Here is a 20,356-nt window from a genome sequence, read left to right on the forward strand (position 1 = left end):
TACTTTGAGGGCCACATTCAGAAAAATCCAAAGGCGTCAGGGCCATGTTTTTTTTTAAACCTATTAAACACAGTAAAAATCAATAACGCAAGTAATTACACATTGCCTATAATAAGAACTTTAAATGTATAAAGTTAATACATTCATATTAATCAATGACTTTTGTACATTTAGTATTGTAGTTAGACTACTAGTAGTTTTAGTACCGCAAAAATGTGGATGGTGGGCCGCAAATAGCCCCCGGGCCATAGCTTGGACACCACTGCTGTAAGAGGACCTTCATTTGAACTCCTCATCTGTTATTAGAGCTTTTTTTTTCATTTACAATATGTATTTTATGCTTCTTTTTTTAAATTATTTTGTTTTAATCTTAGCTTTGTTGGCTTATTTGTTTGTTTTTGATGGCTACTGGCAATGTTTACCCTGGTAATTTCATAACCTCTCCTGGTAGTCTCCAGTTGAGTCATGACATAACCGTAGAAACAATGTAACTGACAGCGAGCGCCGGGGAAATATGAGGTGGGAAAAATGCTTTTCGGGGGCCATAAATCTCAAAAATTCTCAAACAAATGCTTTGCGGCAGAGCCTGATAGTGCATTTTTTGTCCGACTGCGCTCTTAAATGCACCACACCCATTTCCATGTTGCCTTCTTCAACACCGGATTGCATAAGCTGGGAAAAGCCTTGAGGCCATTTGCTTGATTTACAATACAAATCATTCGCCCCCCCCCCCCCCCCCCCCCCCTTCATAATCAAACAAGCAGTTTGTCATCATAGCACGTGTTTGTTGATGTATCCTAACAGTGAGTGAGGAAGCATTAAGTGTGGCCCGTGCGTTTGCATGACAGCTCAGTATTATTAAAGTCTTATAGATGACATAACTGGTCACGCAAGGATTTCTTTACGTTGCAGGATGTTTGCATTTGTCGCCGCCAATAAGTTCGCTGGCCACCACATTGGTTCCCTTGTAGTTGTTTTGTTTACATATACATCTATTATTTATTTTGTGTTTTTATGGTCACAGATGTTTTCTTTGATTTCATTTCTGTAAAGATATGTTTTATTGTGAAACACCCAAAGTTGTTGCGTTAGGCTCTTTGATTAGACAAAGTAGGCAATACAAACAGTCATAATTACAAAGAATAACAAAGATGGTATGCATTTCCTTTTTCTGATAGTTTTCGACAGACTGACAGCCAAAAATAATGACCTTTAATCTTTGTAGTTTTGAAGGGTCATTCCGTTTGAAAAAAAAAAAAAAAAACGAAGCGGCACTGTGCAAAGGGGCCAAAAGCCGACAGCGGGCTCTCGTAAGCGCCGCTAATCCACGCGAGCGCTGATCACTTTAATGCAGATGTTGCCGCTTATACTTTTAGTTCTCCACGGACGACAGATGAGACGCGGCGGTGTAATGCACTCATCGTCGTCATCATTACCGTTAGCATCATCTTCATCATGAGGCAGCTCATGCAGACAAACGCACAGTTATTATTAACCGCACGCCGGCTAAGAGGATTGCTCCCTCCGCACGCAGTTATTTAAAGGGAAGCGGCGCTCCCGCCCACCGCCCGCCTGGTGATGCTGAGCGTGAGAGGCGGCTAGCGGCCGAGCGGGGAGGACGCGCAGAGACGCCGGCCGCCGCGTCCATTTTCATTATGGCCAGCCAGCAGGACTCGGGCTTCTTTGAGATCAGCATCAGATCTCTGCTCAAGTCATGGAGCGCTTGTGAGTAGCGGCTTGCTCTCTTCTGCATCACGCTGCAAAAATGGCAAAGAAACAAAGACAAAATTAGGCAGTTTTTCTTTGTTTCAAGTCAAACATTCTGCCACTGAACTGATTTAGTTGAGCTTTTTAACTTTTCATTCATTTGTGCTTTGTTTGCCTTGATCTTTGCTTTTTGGCGCCGCTTCTGGCCGCTGTTGATATTGCATTTTGTAGCTAGGAAGGACCGTGTGGTGCCAGTCAGAGCAGTCAGTGGCCATTATTTTATATTTTCATTCGGTTTTCGCGCTACGTAAGGCACACCGGATTATAAAGCGTCAGCTTTTGAGGAAATTGAAGGCTGTTAGGCGCGTCCAAAACACGGCATATAATGTCAGGTTTGGAGCATTGAAACGCAGAACGCTACTCTGTTGCCTTCAAGGCCTTCGGAGCCCTTCTTGCCAATCACTTTCATTTTCGAATTAGGAAGGAGGAGACAATCAGTAGCCCATCTCCTTTCGGCTTGGCCCCGATGGAAGAAGCCAGCTGGGCCGCGGGCGAAGCTCCGCTAATCCTATTAGAGCGTCCTCCCACTTACGAAGAGCTCTTTAGACCATGTGAGAACTTCGCACACCGCCGCGCTTCGTTGCTGCCCAGCAGCGGCGCATTTAAGATGACGCGCCATGCTGAATCACTGTATATGCTCTGACAGTGACTAAGGCCCCATTGCAAGCCGCTGCGTATTTCCGTTTACGTTTCAAGTCAGACGTAGCATTTAAGATATGGATGTGTTCACGTTCCCTGAACGCGGAAAAAAAAAACCACAAACATGACTGAAACCGAGAGAAGTTTGAATCTGTCATTGTGAAGTACTGGAAAAACACGTTAAAATGTATTTGCAAGTACGTATTTAAAGGCTAACGCTAACCTAGCATTGTTTTCCCTGATAATGCCACAGACTTGCACAGTTGTGTTAGGTTAAAGCAGTGCTTCTTACAGATGGGTCCGTCAAATAATTTAGGTTAGTAATTAACGCCCAACAAATACATCATTTAGGAATATGAACACAAGAAAATATGAAGTGTACAAAAGATGAGATTTATTTTGTTTTGCTATAGTTTTGACATGGTTGCCAAACTGTTGGTGCGTCTTTTCGACTATAACGTAGAAAATACCAGAATTTGACCCCATAGGTGCGTCTTATATTTGGGGAATTGCGCTGGTCTCAATGAGCTAGTCACCATTTAGTTTGTTCTAAGAATGATGTCATGTCATCACAATTTAAACATTGAATACACCCTTTATTGATTTTATCCTCTTTCCACCTGGCTATGGAACACAATTCAGTGAGTCTTGCGCATTACCAAGGGTGTTGTCTATTTTTTTACGCCTTTTGGCGTCAAATCTTGACATCATAAAGCTTCTGGCGGGGTGTTCCTGCCCATTACGTAACGTGACGCACATGTTTTTATGAGCCCCTCATTCTACTAGAGGAACAGTGTGTGTTTATTTTTAGCAACGTGTGTGTGTGCGCGAGTGAGTGTGTGGGGCGGGGGGGTGATGCTAATGCATCACCTTCACTTCCAGGCCTGCGGTGACCCCGGATATTCTGGTCTCGTTCAAGAGGTCGTTTGTGTCTAAATGAATGGCTGCTAAATCCATTGTACTTTCCATCAATGTGTTGCCTGAACCTTTTCTCGGGAGCCATACATTATGTAGTCTGCTGTAAATGCGACCATTTTTTTTCATGCCCAAAATGTACAGCCACCAAAACAAGTCCCAACAAACAAACAAACAAAATCCTCACACACAATCCAAAAGACAAAACAGCAGCAAAACAAAAAACAAAGAAGTTAGTTGGAAATGAAAAACAAAAACAAATGTTTCTAGAGTTGCTTTAATTTCAGGGCACACAGAGACAAACAACCATACATGCACCTAATCACGCCTATGGACAATATATTGTGTCCAATACAGCTGCCATGCATGTTTTTTCAATACTGAGGGAAATATGTCAATATAAAAAAAAAAAGTAAGCTAGCTTACAACATTATCCCTCAATGCTTGCAGAGAAATAACCCACGTAAACAAAAAATCAATTTTTCGTAAAGGAGTTCAAAAAGACCTGTGTAGCGCGATGGCAAGAAAATGGCGCAAACGCTTCAATCGTCACATACCTATTTCAAGTGTGTAGCTTTTGTGAAAGTTAGCAGCGTGAGATTGGCTAGCTGAAGCGCACCTGAGTGAAAGCCAATGAACGCTAATTCTTCCCAAAATATTCAACTTCTTTTGTCCGAGCGTTCAGACCTCGTGCATATTAATGAGCAAATGTGACATCCCCGCAATGTTGGTTTGATAACATGTGAGGAGGAGCCACTTCTTCTCGATTGGGCGGTCCTCAGGGATCTGTGCCACGCTCCCTTTGTTTTCACTGTGTATTGCTGAGCCTTTCCGTCTTAGAGACTGACATGTCAGTGCCCCCCCCACCCTGGGGGGCTAATTATAATCCCGCAGCTATGCCCCGTAGTATCAGCGCGCTCCGCTCGGGCTAAAAATTCCCGCTTGACCTTCACTCCTGGAAGGCGGCGCAGGCTGGTCACAAGACGAGAGCGGGAAGCCAAACACAAATCTCGGGAAAGGAAAGCCACAGTCAAGTCTGCGCTCGTTTACGCGCACCCGCCATGGAAAATATTCCCCGGGTGGACACGGCCAACTGACACGCGGGACATGGAGGTCGGCAGGTTTCCCTAGGGGATATTTTGGGGGATAGGGCGTCCGGCTTCCCCGTCATGGACGTGACGGCCGTGTGCTGGAGTAAGACTAGCGTCATCAGCTTCATCAAGGGCCTGGGTAGGTTCACCGTGTCCTGGGAACATCCGGGGTGCATGTGTACGATGCATTCGGCTTGCAATATTCCGGGGAATTTGTACTCCGCTTATAAACTTGTTAAGCAACTTTCATTTCAACAAAAGCGTTAAATCATGTGCAGACAGAGCATTTAGCAATGCTCATCGTCAGGTTCGAGCGACCTAGAACATACGACAAACCCGAAGGAAGACAAGTAGCTTTAACTCGTGAGGAGGGCGGACAGAGAACTTGTATCTTCTCAGATCTCCCTCTGGTCTGGTTACACCTCCCGTCTGCTCCTCATTTATTCACTCGAGTTGGCCCGAATTACAAAATCATTGCTGCCCTTGAGGGTCGGGGGAGACGTATGGCAACAATGCAAACAATCAGCTCGTGATCGAACTAAGTCACTAATATAGTTGATGAAAGTACAATATACAGGTTGATGTGCTAGCAGGTTAAAAATAAATAAAAAAAACAAGCCATTGAAGTGCTTTGCATTTAAGTAATAACAATAATAACTAGAGCTGCAAGCAGCTATAAAGGGCCCTCGCAGACCTGTGCACGTTGGGGTATGAACAGGTCGGGGTATGAACAAGGACTATGAACAATGAAATAGTAGTTGTAGATGACTTCAGTGCAGGACTCTTACCAAATATGTAAAATTTAGACAAGGTGGGACAATGTGGGTGGAGTTACTGCAGCTTTTATTGTTCCAATTTTGTGACTTTCAATGCCATATAGGCCACACCCACTGTCGAAACATCGTACTGATTTGTGGAGGGCATAAGGCATGGCCACTGGCTTTTCAGAAAACATTTAAGGGATATCACTTCAAGGGGCTCAGCAGAGTACATAAAAACATTAAGGATTTGCTATATTTTTTGCTGCCACTAGGTGGCGCTCGTACTATGATAAAAAAATAGGCTTGTAGGTGTGTTTCACATTGGACTCCCATCCCATATATGAAGTTTTGCAAACATCAGATCATCTAGGTCCAATTACAGCAACTTTTACCGTTTTGGGGAGACATCAGACTTTGAGTTTGCATAGAGGCCACGCCCTTTAATGAAAAGTCATAAAAGTTGAGACCCTTAATCTTCCAATGTGTCATAGCTTTTCTGACCATTTTTTAGTTCATTTAGTCAAACAGGCATTTCACAGTACATAAAAGTATAAAAAATGAGATTTTTGTCCGCCACTGGGTGGCGCTGTAAATGATTAGAAAGTTTATCACATAGCTGTATTATTCCATGACTTTTAAAGTCCCAGGAAAGTTTCAGATGGTTTGAAGCTGTCATAGCTGAGTTATTAACATTTTTGTCACTCTTGGCGAAGGAAGTATTAAACATAATTTGAAGCTCCGCCCCCATCTTTTCTGTCAAGAGATCTTCACGATATTTGGACTATGTGTGCCCCTCAGTTGGATAATGATTCATGCCAAAGTTGAAGGTAATGGGGTGAATCATTTAAGAGAAAAAGGCACTAGTTTGAGACCAGCTAATGTCTAAGAATGGGACAAAACTGCACATTAAAAAAATTCATAACAATTTTTCTGTACATCCTAGCACATCACTTGTATTGACTTTTTTGTAGGACATGCAGTCCTTCATTTGCCTACAAAGTTTCATAGCTGTAGGTCAAACCAAACAGGATTGACTGTAAGCGTTCGACTAATGACATTTTTTGCAGCCACTAGGTGGCGCTAGCTTTAAACTGGAATATATTTTTGTCGATATGTTCAGGAGAATATTTTCATCCAATGTGTGAAATTGTGAGAAGATCAGATCATCTGGGTCAAATTACAGCAACTTTTACTGGACAGATAAAGCTTCGGAATGAAAATGGCCGTAGAGGCCACACCCATTATCGAAACTTCGTAAAATTTGGTGGAGGTCAGCAGGGCTGTCTAGAGGCTTTTCAGACTTAATTTCAGCGATATTACTTCAAAGGGCTCAAATAAACACATAAAAATGTTTAAAAAATGCTATATTTTTGGCTGCCACTAGGTGGCGCTCGCACTATAACAAAAAATACGTTAATAGGTGTATTCCGCATTGGAAACCCATCAAATATATGAAGTTTAGAAAAGATAAGCCCATCTGGGACCAAACACAGCAACTTTGTTCGTTTTGGCGAGACATCAGACTGACATTTTTGTTTGCCACTAGATGGCTTTATAAGCAATTGAAGATTTTTTTAAACACTTGTGTTAAGGGCTTGAGTCTTCATGTGTCTGTGAATTTTCAGATTTTTCCAAGCTTGTAAAGCTGAGTTATAAAGGTTTGTTTCACATGTGGCAAAGTAATCATCAAAGGCATAATATAAAGCCCCGCCCCCAACATATTTGATGGCGGATCATCACAAAAATTTGAACAATTGTGCCTCACAGTCAGATAAAACATCACAGCAAATTTGAAGTCGATCAGGTCAAGGGTTTGGGAGAAAAAAGGAGCAGTTCGGGACCTGCAAATGAGCAAAAACGGGCCAAAAGTGCACATTCAAAAATTCATAAGTCTCTTTCTGTACATCTGAGCACATGGCACGCGCTGACTTTTTTGTAGGGCTCGAGGTCCTACATAAGGCTACAAATTTTTGGAGCTCTAGGTCAAACGGGCCGGGAGTGAGAGGCTATTTTCCACTCATAAGGCCATTTTGGGGCCAATTACAGACACTTTTTTCGTTTTGGCGAGTCATCTGACTTTGAGGTGGCGTGCAGACTACGCCCATTATCGAAAAGTCGTAAAATTTTAAAACCTTAATATTCCATGTGTTAATGATATTCTGACCGATTTTCATTTGTTTTACTCAAACAGACTGAGCACAATACATGAAAGTGTAAAAAATGACATTTTAATCAACCACTAGGCGGCGCTAGTAGGTATTAAAAAAAAATTTTTTCAAAGGTGTTAAAGACATAAGTTTCCATGTGTCTATGAAGTTTTAGATTTTTTTAAGCTAATACATCAAAGTTATTAAGGTTTATGTCCCTCTTGGCGAAGGAAAAATTGAACACATAATTTGAAGCCACGCCCCTATCATATATGCCAGCGGATCTGCACCAAATTTTGCCCACTTGTGCCCCTATGTGTGAATATGCACCACAGCAAATTTGAAGGTGATTGAGTAAAGCGTTTAGGAGAAACAAGGAGCAGTTTGGGACCTACAAACGTGCAAAAAAGGGCCAAAAATGCACATTCAAAAATTCATAACTCTTTTTCTGTACATCTGAGCACATGGCTCGCGCTGACTTTTTTGTAGGTCTCTAGGTCCTACATATGCCTAAAAATTTTCGTAGCTCTAGGTCAAACGGGCCGGGACCAGGTGCACTTTTTCAACCTTAGGTGGCGCTGCAGAGCCATTTTTTTTGCATTGTTTTGGGAAACACAAAAATATCCAATTTTTCACCGGGCCCGACAAATGTGCAAATTTTGGTGACTTTTCGTGCATGTTTAGGCCCTCAAAAATGGAAAAGCGCTGCACAGTAAATAATAATAATAATAATAATAATAACTAGAGCTGCAAGCAGCTATAAAGGGCCCTCGCAGACCTGTGCACGTTGGGGTATGAACAGGTCGGGGTATGAACAAGTAATATGAATGATGAAAAATTTGTTGTAGATCACTTCAGTGCAGGACTATTACCAAATATGTAAAATTTTGACAAAGTGGGACAATGTGTGTGGAGTTACTGCAGCTTTTATTGTTCCAATTTTGTGACTTTCAATGCCATATAGGCCACACCCACTGTCGAAACATTGTACTGATTTGTGGGGGGCATAAGGCATGGCCACTGGGTTTTCAGAAAACATTTAGGGGTTTCACTTCAAGGGGCTCAGCAGAGTACATAAAAACATTAAGGATTTGCTGTATTTTTTGCTGCCACTAGGTGGCGCTCGTACTATGATAAAAAATAGGCTTGTAGGTGTGTTTCACATTGGACTCTCATCCCATATATGAAGTTTTGCAAACATCAGATCATCTAGGTCCAATTACAGCAACTTTTACCGTTTTGGGGAGACACCAGACTTTGAGTTTGCATAGAGGCCACGCCCTTTAATGAAAAGTCATAAAAGTTGAGAACCTTAATGTTCCAATGTGTCATAGCTTTTCTGACCATTTTTGAGTTCATTTAGTCAAACAGGCATTTCACAGTACATAAAAGTATAAAAAATGAGGTTTTTGTCCGCCACTGGGTGGCGCTGTAAACGATTTGAAAGTTTATCACATAGCTGTATTATTGCATTACTTTTAAAGTCCCAGGAAAGTTTCAGATGGTTTGAAGCTGTCATAGCTGAGTTATTAAGATTTTTGTCACTCTTGGCGAAGGAAGTATTAAACATAAGTTGAAGCTCCGCCCCCATCTTATATGTCTAGAGATCTTCACGATATTTGGACTATGTGTGCCCCTCAGTTGGATAATGATTCATGCCAAAGTTGAAGGTAATGGGGTGAATCGTTTAAGAGAAAAAGGCACTAGTTTGAGACCAGCTAATGTCTAAGAATGGGACAAAACTGCACATTAAAAAAATTCATAACAATTTTTCTGTACATCCTAGCACATCACTTCTATTGACTTTTTTGTAGGTCTTGCAGTCCTTCATTTGCGTACAAAGTTTCATAGCTGTAGGTCAAACCAAACAGGATTGACTGTAATCTTTCGACTAATTACATTTTTTGCAGCCACTAGGTGGCGCTAGCTTTAAACTGGAATATATTTTTGTCGATATGTTCAGGAGAATATTTTCATCCAATGTGTGAAATTGTGAGAAGATCAGATCATCTGGGTCAAATTACAGCAACTTTTACTGGACAGATAAAGCTTCGGAATGAAAATGGTGGTAGAGGCCACGGCCATTATCGAAACTTCGTAAAAATTGGTGGAGGTCAGCAGGGCTGTCTAGAGACTTAGCAGACCTAATTTCAGCGATATTACATCAAAGGGCTCAGCTAAACACATAAAAGCGTTTAAAAAATGCTATATTTTTGGCTGCCACTAGGTGGCGCTCGCACTATAACAAAAAATACGTTGTTAGGTGTATTCCGCATTGGAAACCCATCAAATATATGAAGTTTAGAAAAGATAAGACCATCTGGGACCAAACACAGCAACTTTGTTCGTTTTGGCGAGACATCAGACTGACATTTTTGTTTGCCACTAGATGGCCTTATAAGCAATTGAAGATTTTTTTAAACACTTGTGTTAAGGGCTTGAGTCTCCATGTGTCTGTGAAGTTTCAGATTTTTCTAAGCTTGTAAAGCTGAGTTATAAAGGTTTGTTTCACATGTGGCAAAGTAATCATCAAAGGCATAATATAAAGGCCCGCCCCCAACATATTTGATGGCGGATCATCACAAAAATTTGAACAATTGTGCCTCACAGTCAGATAAAACATCACAGCAAATTTGAAGTGGATCAAGTCAAGCGTTTGGGAGAAAAAAGGAGCAGTTCGGGACCTGCAAATGAGCAAAAACGGGCCAAAAGTGCACATTCAAAAATTCATAACTCTCTTTCTGTACATCTGAGCACATGGCTCGCGCTGACTTTTTTGTAGGGCTCGAGGTCCTACATAAGGCTACAAATTTTTGGAGCTCTAGGTCAAACGGGCCGGGAGTGAGAGGCTATTTTCCACTCATAAGGCCATTTTGGGGCCAATTACAGCCACTTTTTTCGTTTTGGCGAGTCATCTGACTTTGAGGTGGCGTGCAGACTACGCCCATTATCGAAAAGTCGTAAAATTTTAAAACCTTAATATTCCATGTCTTAATGATATTCTGACCAATTTTCATTTGTTTTACTCAAACAGACTGAGCACAATACATGAAAGTGTAAAAAATGACATTTTAATCAACCACTAGGCGGCGCTAGTAGGTATTTAAAAAAACTTTTTTTAAAGGTGTTAAAGACATAAGTTTCCATGTGTCTATGAAGTTTTAGATTTTTTTAAGGTAGTACATCAAAGTTATTAAGGTTTTTGTCACTCTTGGCGAAGGAAAAATTGAACACATAATTTGAAGCCACGCCCCTATCATATATGTCAGCGGATCTGCACCAAATTTTGCCCACTTGTGCCCCTATGTGTGAATATGGACCACAGCAAATTTGAAGGCGATTGAGTAAAGCGTTTGGGAGAAACAAGGAGCAGTTTGGGACCTGCAAACGTGCAAAAATGGGCCAAAAATGCACATTCAAAAATTCATAACTCTTTTTCTGTACATCTGAGCACATGGCTCGCGCTGACTTTTTTGTAGGTCTCTAGGTCCTACATATGGCTAAAAATTTTCGTAGCTCAAGGTCAAACGGGCCGGGACCAGGTGCACTTTTTCGACCTTAGGTGGCGCTGCAGAGCCATTTTTTTTGCATTGTTTTGGGAAACACAAAAATATCCAATTTTTCACCGGGCCCGACAAATGTGCAAATTTTGGTGACTTTTCGTGCATGTTTAGGCCCTCAAAAATGGAAAAGCGCTGCACAGTAAATAATAATAATAATAATAATAATAATAATAATAATAATAATAATAATAATAATCTGGAGAAAAACAAGAGGGCTCTCGCAGCGGTAGCTGCTCGGGCCCTAATAATAATAATAATCTGGAGAAAAACAAGAGGGCTCTCGCAGCGGTAGCTGCTCGGGCCCTAATAATAATTTCATTCATTTACAGTTAACCCATTTGTAAACATTTTTTCACACTGACAATTACACAGTTTATAGCTTTTGTTATGGCTCTCATTCAGTGAAACTTGCGTGATCGTCTTTTTTTACGTAATCAAAGGCGGAGGTCGCGGTCGCCCTGACGCCATACGGTCAGTCGCATTTGCGGGATGCTCGGCTGCCCTTGCCGACTGACATCTTTGCTAGGAAATGAAAACAGCAGCTGCTGCCCATGAGGCTTTCACTTCCACGCGCAAAGGCAAAAGTCGCTCTGCGCGCGTCAGGAATGTTCACCACGGTGGGAATTTTCATGGCCGTGTTTGGGGAAAACCTTCTTCCTCTGCATTAGCTTTTGGCCCGCTTGCTGTCAGTGTTTATTGTTATTGTTCAAGGAATGAATGGCCTTTTAGCGGGCCTCAGACTGCCTGAAAACTCAACTTTTGTTTGTTTTTTTTAATGTTGTGAAAGAAACAGGACATTTTTTCATTTCATTGTCCCAGATCAACACGAATTTTGGCATTTTAGTTTAAAAAAGATATTTTGCAGAGGTGAGCAGTTCGACGGGCCGACGTTTTGCTGACTAACGGGTAAAAAGTATTTTTGTCGATACCAATGTGGGCTTTGTTTACGTTTGTTGGAGTTTTTCTGACGTTTGTTGGAGTTTTTCTGCAACCAACCGTCGGTCCACGACCTGGTACTGGTACCTGAAATGATGTTTCGGAAAAGATTTAGTGGATCCTTGAACAGTTGATTCATTGGTGTATTATTTGGCTTGATCTTTGATTTTTGGCGCCACCTTTGGCCACCCTTGATGTGACATTTTGGAGTGAGGAAAGAGGGTGCTGCTTGACTCGAGAGCAGTCACTGTCGTCTGTCTCTCTGTGAAATGTGGCCCACGAGTGTGTGGAAGTTGTACTTTCTTTGTAAGAATGTTGTGAGTTTTTTTGTAAGTTTTTTTGTAATTCCAACATTTCGTGATGGTGGATAACATGCACGCAAATGTTGGCATGTCATATCGTGCTGCCTTGTATGCGATTAGCTCATTAGCGTTTTCGTTTGTGTCAGGTATTTCCCTTTGGTACCATATGCAAAGGTTTTGCATTAAGTACTCATTTGCATCTAATTAACGTTTTGTATTGCAATTACTAGCATTTGTAATTCAGTTACGTGATAGATTTAATCAATGCAATTTGTGTGCATTTTTGGAAGATATATAACTTATATAACATAAGGAACTTATTTGAGCTATTGAGTTATAGCGCTCCACATTAAAAATCTCAAGCATTGACTGGTCCACGGTGATTTACGGTTAAGTCTACCAGGTAGTGGTATGCCCGCTCCCTCTAGTGGCATGTGAAAGAATCCCCGAAATGAATATTTAACCTACGCCTAAAATGACAGCGTGCGAAAGCATTAATAACATTACGTGCTTTCGGCAGCCTCGCCCGTGGGCAACGGCTACAGCAAGCCGCCCCTCCCTCCCGTCTGCAGTCCCCTGGGGGAGAAGGGCCCGCCGGTCGCCATGCCCATCAGCGTGGACCCGGAGAGCAAGCCGGGCGAGTACGTCCTAAAGAGCCTCTTTGCTGCCTTCGCCACTGTTTCGGAGCGCAAGATCCACGTCATCATGGCTGAGCCGCTGGTGAGTCTGTGTTACTGTCATGTTGGAGCAGCAAATACATGTATTCTTTGTCCTCTGTGAAGAGCAACTCCCATTGCTGCTCAAATTAAGGAGCAAACTAGTAAAAGGTACAGAAAACTCGGCTGTCTTTTTACCTGATTTCATTTGTTATCCTTTAGTCGTTGATATGCGCTAAATATTCTTCCTTTTGACAAATTGCGTAAAATGTCCTCTTTGTCCTCCGGGCACTCAACTGACAATCCAGCCTCCATTTATTCCATAATGAGGATGTGCGTGAGTGGTGTAAAACTCATTAAGCAGCCCCAATCCTTTTTGGAAGCTGTCATCGCGTCGCACGATTGAAGACGAGAGGCGCACCATTTATGTCGCGTCGTTAATATCGGCGGCAGGCCGATTGATGGCTACATACAGTCCTCTGCTTAGTGGCGCTGAGTTGAAAAACGTGGGACGGGTGAAGCTCCGTTTTGAGAGAATAACATCTTTTGGTGGTTTTTTTTTGTTTGTTTCAGGAGAAGCCCTTGGCAAAGTCGCTTCAGAGGGGTGAAGATCCTCAGTTTGACCAAGTAAGCATTGCTTCACCGCTTTTTCCATTTCGCGTTTATCGCATTTAGTTGACATCATTTCCTTTCAAACAGACAGCAGAAGGAAAGTGGGCTTTTTAATGGCTTGTGATAAATTGCTGCGTCCATGAGTCAAGTGTGTCCTGTTTTGCCTTTCTGGACTCAACCAGTAACCAGCCCATAGCTCCGCCCCTAGGTGGCCCACAGAAGGGAGACGGGGACGTTTTCCAGCAGAGATCATCTTACACAATCTCTCAACTTCCTGAATAGAATTCATGTAAAGATATCACTACAAATGTTAATAATGACCCAGACGCGGATGGCAGAGAATTCTGTTTTCAAGGGCACATAACTGAAACCACTACCGTATTTTCTGCACTATAAGGCACACCGAAAAGCCTTGAATTTTTTCTATACAATGAGTAAACCGCCAGTTTGATTTTTTTGGGTGGGACGGAAAAATAAAATAACTTAATCACCATGTAAATTCTTCCATTTTTACCTCTGCCTTTTAGTTATGAATGTTTATTTTATGATGAAACATTTTATAAAACCCTGTTTATAATTTGAATATCCTATATATGCTCAAATTTGGAAGCAATTTATTTGGGACGAGGCGCAAAAACTGTATTTTCTTTTAAGGAATCTTGATTTAATAAAATAAATCCAGAAACCGTTTTTTAATCAACAAAACCAATATATTTGTTTTTGGCTGCAATTTGATTCAAATGTTTAAGTTTAATATTGAAATGATTTGGTTTATATCCTAATAATCAAGTTCGACCGACTTATCTGACTGTTTTGTTGCCATTCGTTCTAGCGCAGCTCCATCTAGTGGATGCTTAACGCAAGCCCTGCCACTACTGTAGCTTCTTTTCTATGCGCCTTGTAATGCAGTGCACCTTGTATCTGAAAAGAGTTTTAAAATAAGCCATTCATTGAAGGTGCGCCTCATAATCCGGTGCGCCTTATAGTGTGGAAAATACGGTCGGTGAAATTATTGACGCAGGCCGGTACAGATCTTTTTTTTTTTTTTTTTCCTCCATGTTATTCCTGTAAGTGTTTGCGTCCCTTACTGTACATGCTTTTGAAAAGCTCCGCCTCCATTTGGGACGCTATACCTGAAAAGGCCCATTGGGCCGCATCCCAACAAAAGCTGCTTGTGAGCCAGCGGAGGGCAAGGCATGTTTCCCCGAGCGCTGGCGCTTGTCCGAGGCGCCTCCGTGCGCTGAGAGCCTCCTTTGACGGCGGGCCACAGCGTGGCGTTTGTGCGGCCGCGCGAAGCACTATTTTGCCTTGCGCACACAGCCCGGATTCTTCTCTGGGCCTCGTGCTCTATGAAGGCCTCGCTTGTGTCCCCCCCACCCCCCACCCCCCCACCCCGCTTCGGGCCCGCTGGACTTTCCTCCCTTCCTGTGTGCTCGGAACCCGCCCGTTCCTTCCTTTCCCTCAAGCTTACGGGCACCTTGTCTCGCTTCTTAGCCGAGACAAGCTCGCCCCATACTTGTCATCAAAACGCATTTGCCGATCAGGCTACCGTGCAAAAGTCTTGGGTCGACACCTTGTTTTTTTTCTGCTGGATTTTGTCTTTTTGGTGTTTCCTATTTCAAGCCATTGAAACACTTTATGTGAAACGCTTTAAATATTCGGTCCAAATGGTAGCTATGTAACATTTGAACAGGATTTCTGCAGTTTGCAGCAAATCTAATTTAATGCCCTGAGAAGAACAGGATGGTTTTCTCTTCAAAATAAGAACATATTAATTGAAACATGAACCAGCACATTGCTAAGCATTGTTGTTAGTGACAAAAATTCCGGCAGGAGCAGAATGTATTTCTCTTCAAAATAACAGCAATGCATACGACTATATCGAATTAGTAGAATATATAATCGTCTTAAGCCTCGTAAATGACATATTACTTACTTCACATTCGAATGAATGTTATTAATGGCAAAAATGGCTCTGTTTGAGTTTTGCGGGCTTTGAAAATGTGGAAAACAAAACCTCGACGTACATGGACAAAAACATGCATTTTTTGTTAAAGGGTCTTGTTGCTACCTCACAAAACTTTGTACAGTTTTACAAAGTTTCATCCAGATGAACACTGTCAATAGTGACAACATTTTCTGGCAGGAGCAGGACATTTTTCTTTTCAAGCTAAGAGCAAATTAATTGGAACGCGATGCATCTCACTGCTAAATTGTGTTGTAGTGAATCCTTGCAACAGGTTGCACGCTTTTATTTTGTCACTCTTACGGCACAGGAGCCACGAATAAACCAGATGACGTCAGGAGAATCGAATGATTTCACAGGGTGTACATAATTGGAAAGCGGTTGCTGCAAAAACAAAGTCCTTCCCGCATTCTTCTGTTGTGATCTCATCAGCAATTAAAGTCAGGAAGACGCCGGCTGATGGCAATCTGTTTCTGCCCGACTTCTTGCCGCAGTTGATAAGCACCATGAGCTCCTTGGCCGAGTACTGCCTGCCCTCCATCCTGCGCACGCTCTTTGACTGGTACCGCCGCCAAAACGGCCTGGAGGAGGAGCTGCACGAGTACCGGCCCAGAGCCAACACCAAGGCCAAAAAGTGAGCTCCGTGAACGGGGAAACGCGCTCGGCCGGCCGTCATTGCCCGTGTCTGTTTACAGCGATGAGCAGCGGAGGGATTATTTACTTGAGAGGAGAGATCTGGCAATCGACTTCATCTTCTCCCTGGCGCTCATAGAAGTGCTCAAGCAGGTGATTTCCCCCTTTGATCATGCAAAGTCAACGGTCGTTGTTTTGTCAACATTAGCGCTTCGTCTCGCAGGCCGGGGTTGTCAAACTCGTTTGAGAAAATCTACTCTCAAGTGGGCCGGACCAATGAAACGATGTCTTGAAAAAACATTCGGCTCATTTTTATACTTTACGTTAAAAAAAATCATCTCGCGGGCATGACGAAACCAGTTTGCGGGCCAGAAAGGGCCCACGCGCCGTATGTTTGACACGCCTATTTTTCTGCGCTCTGTATTAGCTGGCTAGCTAGCAAGCTCCGGTCCGCTTTCAGAAGAACTATATAAATAATATCGCTTGTTTCAGAAAAATAGATTCTCTCATTACGAACCACGTCTTGAAGTTTATTTTCTATTTACGTCTCCGCAGATGCCGCTGTACCCCGCACTCGACAACTTGGTCAACGAGGTCGTCAACATAGCCTTTAAGCACTTTAGATACAAAGAAGGGTAAAGTCTTTGACTATATTTTCGGACCACATTTCCTTGAGCCTGTTTTCTCTTGTTTCTTTGACAGATATCACGGTCCTAACACTGGCAACATGCACACCGTAGCGGACCTCTACGCCGAGGTCATGGGAGTACTGGCCCAGTCCAAGTGAGTACGTGTACTCTTGTGGTATTCATCGGTGCCGTGCCTCCGCATCTCCAGTTGAGGAGTGAGTGGAGAAGTCTCATTTTTGCCCCCTCGGACCAAACTAGGACTGGAAATTGATGTGTGTCCAGTTTCTGTTTTCGGATCACCACAGCACAGAACAAAGCTCTTAAAATAGAGCCCGGGGAACGTTTCACCCACCCTAAACGGCCGTCGATGAAATGTTGTCTCTCACACCATTTTTGTCTGTCTGGGTAAAAAAAACAAAAAAAAAACATATTTTCACATAAGCTCGAAGACGACCACCCGGGGTGTTGCATTAGCATCTATAAATAGTCTGAGTGAAGAATCGTGTCTGGTTGAATTTGAGAGGGATCAGACGCTCAACCGGGAGCTCATCTTTACAGTGCAGACTCAACGTCTGGAAGGAGCACACGGTGGGGGCGGGGCTGATATTTTTAGGAGGCGCGCCTCTTGAAATAGCATCCGGAGTCTCCCTGGAATCAGACACCCAGGAAGTTGCTATTTGTCTGGCAGATTGAGGGAAATGCCGTATCGCTTGCGGAGGTGGGCAATTTTTGCATTTTTTTGCTGGTCCGACATCGGTCAGTCCTCAGTGCCCCGCCTCCCTTACATCAAATTAACCCGATGTCTGTAATTAAACTTCACTCGAAACACAAAACGGTAATATCAGCGCAACAAGAAGACAAATTAATCTGAGGCTCTTAATCCGAAACTGTAGCAAATCACCATGTAGGTCAAGCTGCTTCTAATTGGATGCAGGCGGGACTAAAAAAAAAACGAAGCATTACAGCCCACCTCTGGTGCCCACCTCGGGTTGTTTGCGCTCAGGTTTCCTGCCGTGAAGAAGAAGTTCATGACAGAACTGAAGGAGCTGAGGCAGAAAGAGCAGAGTCCACACGTGGTCCAGAGTACCATCAGTCTCATCATGGGGGTCAAGTTCTTCCGGATTAAGATGTATCCTGTCGAGGATTTCGAAGCTTCATTTCAGTTCATGCAGGTAATTCAACTGTTGGGGGATTCCGCCAAGCAGTTGCTCTAAAAAAAAATTCAAAAATGGAAATGGCTAAAAATCAATATTTAGGAAACTCGACACGCTAACACAAACTGTGTTTTTTAAAAGGATTCTATAGCGCCTAAAAGTTTGGCTCGGCTGTGATCTTAAAAACGATGTTTAGCTCTAGCGCAAATGTGTTCCTTGCAGGAATGCGCCCAATACTTCCTGGAGGTTAAGGACAAGGACATTAAACACGCCTTGGCCGGGCTCTTTGTTGAAATTTTGGTTCCCGTGGCGGCGGTAAGTGATTTTTGCCCGCTGAACTCCACAACTGCGCAGCGTCAAGTTTGTTCAATCGGAAAAATCCGGTACGGTACTCACGAACGGAAGAATACCCCCGATGTGACGGTCTTGTCGCAGGCGGTGAAGAATGAGGTGAACGTTCCCTGCCTGAGGACTTTTGTGGACAGCTTGTACGACAGCACCCTCGACCTGTCGGCAAGAAAGAAGCATTCGCTGGTTAGTTCGCAGCTGCAAAGCGAGCGCACACGACCGACCGGCACGTTCCATGTCGCGTATTTCCATCGCCTGGATTTCATCGGGCTTGCGCAATACCGTAATCTCTCGTGTATAAATACTCTTGGGACACAACATAAAAAACGGATCCTCTTTTTCAGGATCAATGCTCCAAACGAATGCGTAATTTGCACCACCGTATTTTCCGCACTATAAGGCGCACGAAAAAGCCTTGAATTTTCTCTAAAGCTGACAGTGCGCCTTTTAATCCTTTTCCTGGGTTTTGTTATCTTTGACTTGTTCCGCCATTTCCGCGTGTATCGCTGAAACTGCTGTCGGGGTCATCGAATCGACCTTTGAAGGCAATTTGCCCCCACGCCCCCGACAGGCGTTTTACCCGCTAGTGACTTGCCTGCTGTGCGTCAGCCAGAAGCAGTTCTTCCTCAACAGATGGCACGTCTTCCTCAACAACTGCCTCTCCAATCTCAAGGTAATGGCATCCCATCCCCGTTAGGGGGCGCCCTGGCCAAGTTGTCAAAAAGCGGCGGCGTGATTCTCCCCCGCGTCTTGCAGAGTCGAGACCCCAAGATGGCCCGCGTGGCGCTGGAGTCGCTGTATCGTCTGCTCTGGGTCTACGTGATCCGGATCAAGTGCGAGAGCAACACTGCAACGCAAGGGTTTGTCCTCCTCATATGAGCTAGCTAGTTAGCTAGCTAATCAATATTTTCTGACCAACTTATCAACATAAAGCTAGCTTGGCTTATGTAAACTTATGAGCACAGCTGTGTTTAAACTAGTGGCGAATTGTGATATATACGACTGTAGCGACCTACACTGCAAAAAGTGTGTCAAATATGAGGATATTCAAATAAAAATATTGCATTTTTTCCTCTTTTAAGCCAAACAATCTGCCAATGGTGTAAGATATTTTTCCTGATAAGAAAACCTGATTCAAGATTTTTTTTTTTTCATAGTGGTTTTAAGAGTGGAAAAACAAGTCTCAAATTCTTCAAAATGTAGCTTAAGCATTTTTTTTTCTCGTTTGAGCCTAGATTTAAGCAAAGGGTGCTAACATACTGTCGAATGGAAGCAACGTTGTCCCATTGCCCCGCCTACTCTTTTCTCACATTAGCGTTCATCCCATTATTTGGATTATTTCTTTGGCTACTTTTATTTTTATCGTTGAAAAGGCAAAATAAAAGGCGATCGTCTGCTCGGAGGATAATAAAACTCTTCATTAGGCTAACTAACTGGGTTGTCTTTGCGATTTGGAAAAGGCGCTGTTTTTTCTGGTCTTCTGTCCGCAGTCGCCTCAACAGCATCGTGACGACCCTTTTCCCCAAAGGGTCTCGCAGCGTGGTGCCCAGAGACATGCCTCTCAACATATTTGTCAAAATCATTCAGTTTATTGCGCAGGTGAGCTCGTAGAAACACCTTCAGTCGGGATCCCGTTTACCCTACGGTCTTTGTTTCATGTCAGGAAAGGCTGGACTTTGCCGTGAAAGAAATTATTTTTGATCTCCTGTGCGTGGGCAAAGCCGCAAAAGCCTTCAGTCTCAATCCGGAGGTACGCAGACGCAGGAAATACGGCCGCATAAGAGCCCAATGTAAAGACGCGCCGCTTTGCGCGCAGAGAATGAACATCGGTCTGAGAGCCTTCCTGGTGGTGGCGGACAATCTTCAGCAGAAGGACGGCGAGCCTCCCATGCCCACCACCGGCTGCGCTTTACCCTCGGGGGCCACGCTGCGGGTCAAGAAGACGTACCTGAGCAAAACGCTAACGGATGAGGAGGCCAAAGACATTGGTGAGAGTTTCCATCAAATAGGCACGCTGCAAAAAGTGCCCGACCCAAAACGCGGAAAGAAAACACAAACGAATAAGAATTAGGCCTCAAAAACCTAATTCAGTTTTTTTATTCTCATGTTTTCAGAGTGCAAAAACAAGTCAGAAAATCTTCATTTAAGCATGTTATAAATCAAATTCAGGCAAATACACTGCAAAAAGTGCAGCCCCCCCCCGCAAAAAAATGTAATATCCTGAAATAAGCATTCTT

At 43.2% G+C, this 20,356-nt stretch overlaps 1 protein-coding gene across 4 annotated transcripts in view; it reads left to right on the plus strand.

Annotated features, from left to right (window-relative positions):
- The window catches only part of LOC148415384 (protein furry homolog), a 51,033-nt gene that overhangs the window by 4,064 nt on the left and 26,613 nt on the right, over window positions 1-20,356 (plus strand). For 3 of the 4 annotated variants that reach the window (XM_088427013.1, XM_088427011.1, XM_088427010.1), the window contains exons 2-15: window positions 12,642-12,841; window positions 13,351-13,404; window positions 15,850-15,989; window positions 16,051-16,141; window positions 16,544-16,623; window positions 16,691-16,771; window positions 17,621-17,789; window positions 17,994-18,086; window positions 18,207-18,305; window positions 18,691-18,792; window positions 18,876-18,979; window positions 19,610-19,718; window positions 19,783-19,869; window positions 19,936-20,107. In XM_088427013.1, coding sequence (XP_088283139.1) covers window positions 12,642-12,841; window positions 13,351-13,404; window positions 15,850-15,989; window positions 16,051-16,141; window positions 16,544-16,623; window positions 16,691-16,771; window positions 17,621-17,789; window positions 17,994-18,086; window positions 18,207-18,305; window positions 18,691-18,792; window positions 18,876-18,979; window positions 19,610-19,718; window positions 19,783-19,869; window positions 19,936-20,107 — 1,581 coding nt within the window. Of the gene's footprint in view, window positions 1-1,230; window positions 1,726-12,641; window positions 12,842-13,350; window positions 13,405-15,849; window positions 15,990-16,050; window positions 16,142-16,543; window positions 16,624-16,690; window positions 16,772-17,620; window positions 17,790-17,993; window positions 18,087-18,206; window positions 18,306-18,690; window positions 18,793-18,875; window positions 18,980-19,609; window positions 19,719-19,782; window positions 19,870-19,935; window positions 20,108-20,356 lie in introns of those variants that run through there. The other variant, XM_088427012.1, reaches the window with a different exon arrangement.

This window comes from Hippichthys cyanospilos, chromosome 11 (assembly GCF_059441005.1).
Source record: "Hippichthys cyanospilos isolate Australia breed blue-spotted pipefish chromosome 11, RoL_Hcya_1.0, whole genome shotgun sequence".
Taxonomy (NCBI): domain Eukaryota; kingdom Metazoa; phylum Chordata; class Actinopteri; order Syngnathiformes; family Syngnathidae; genus Hippichthys; species Hippichthys cyanospilos.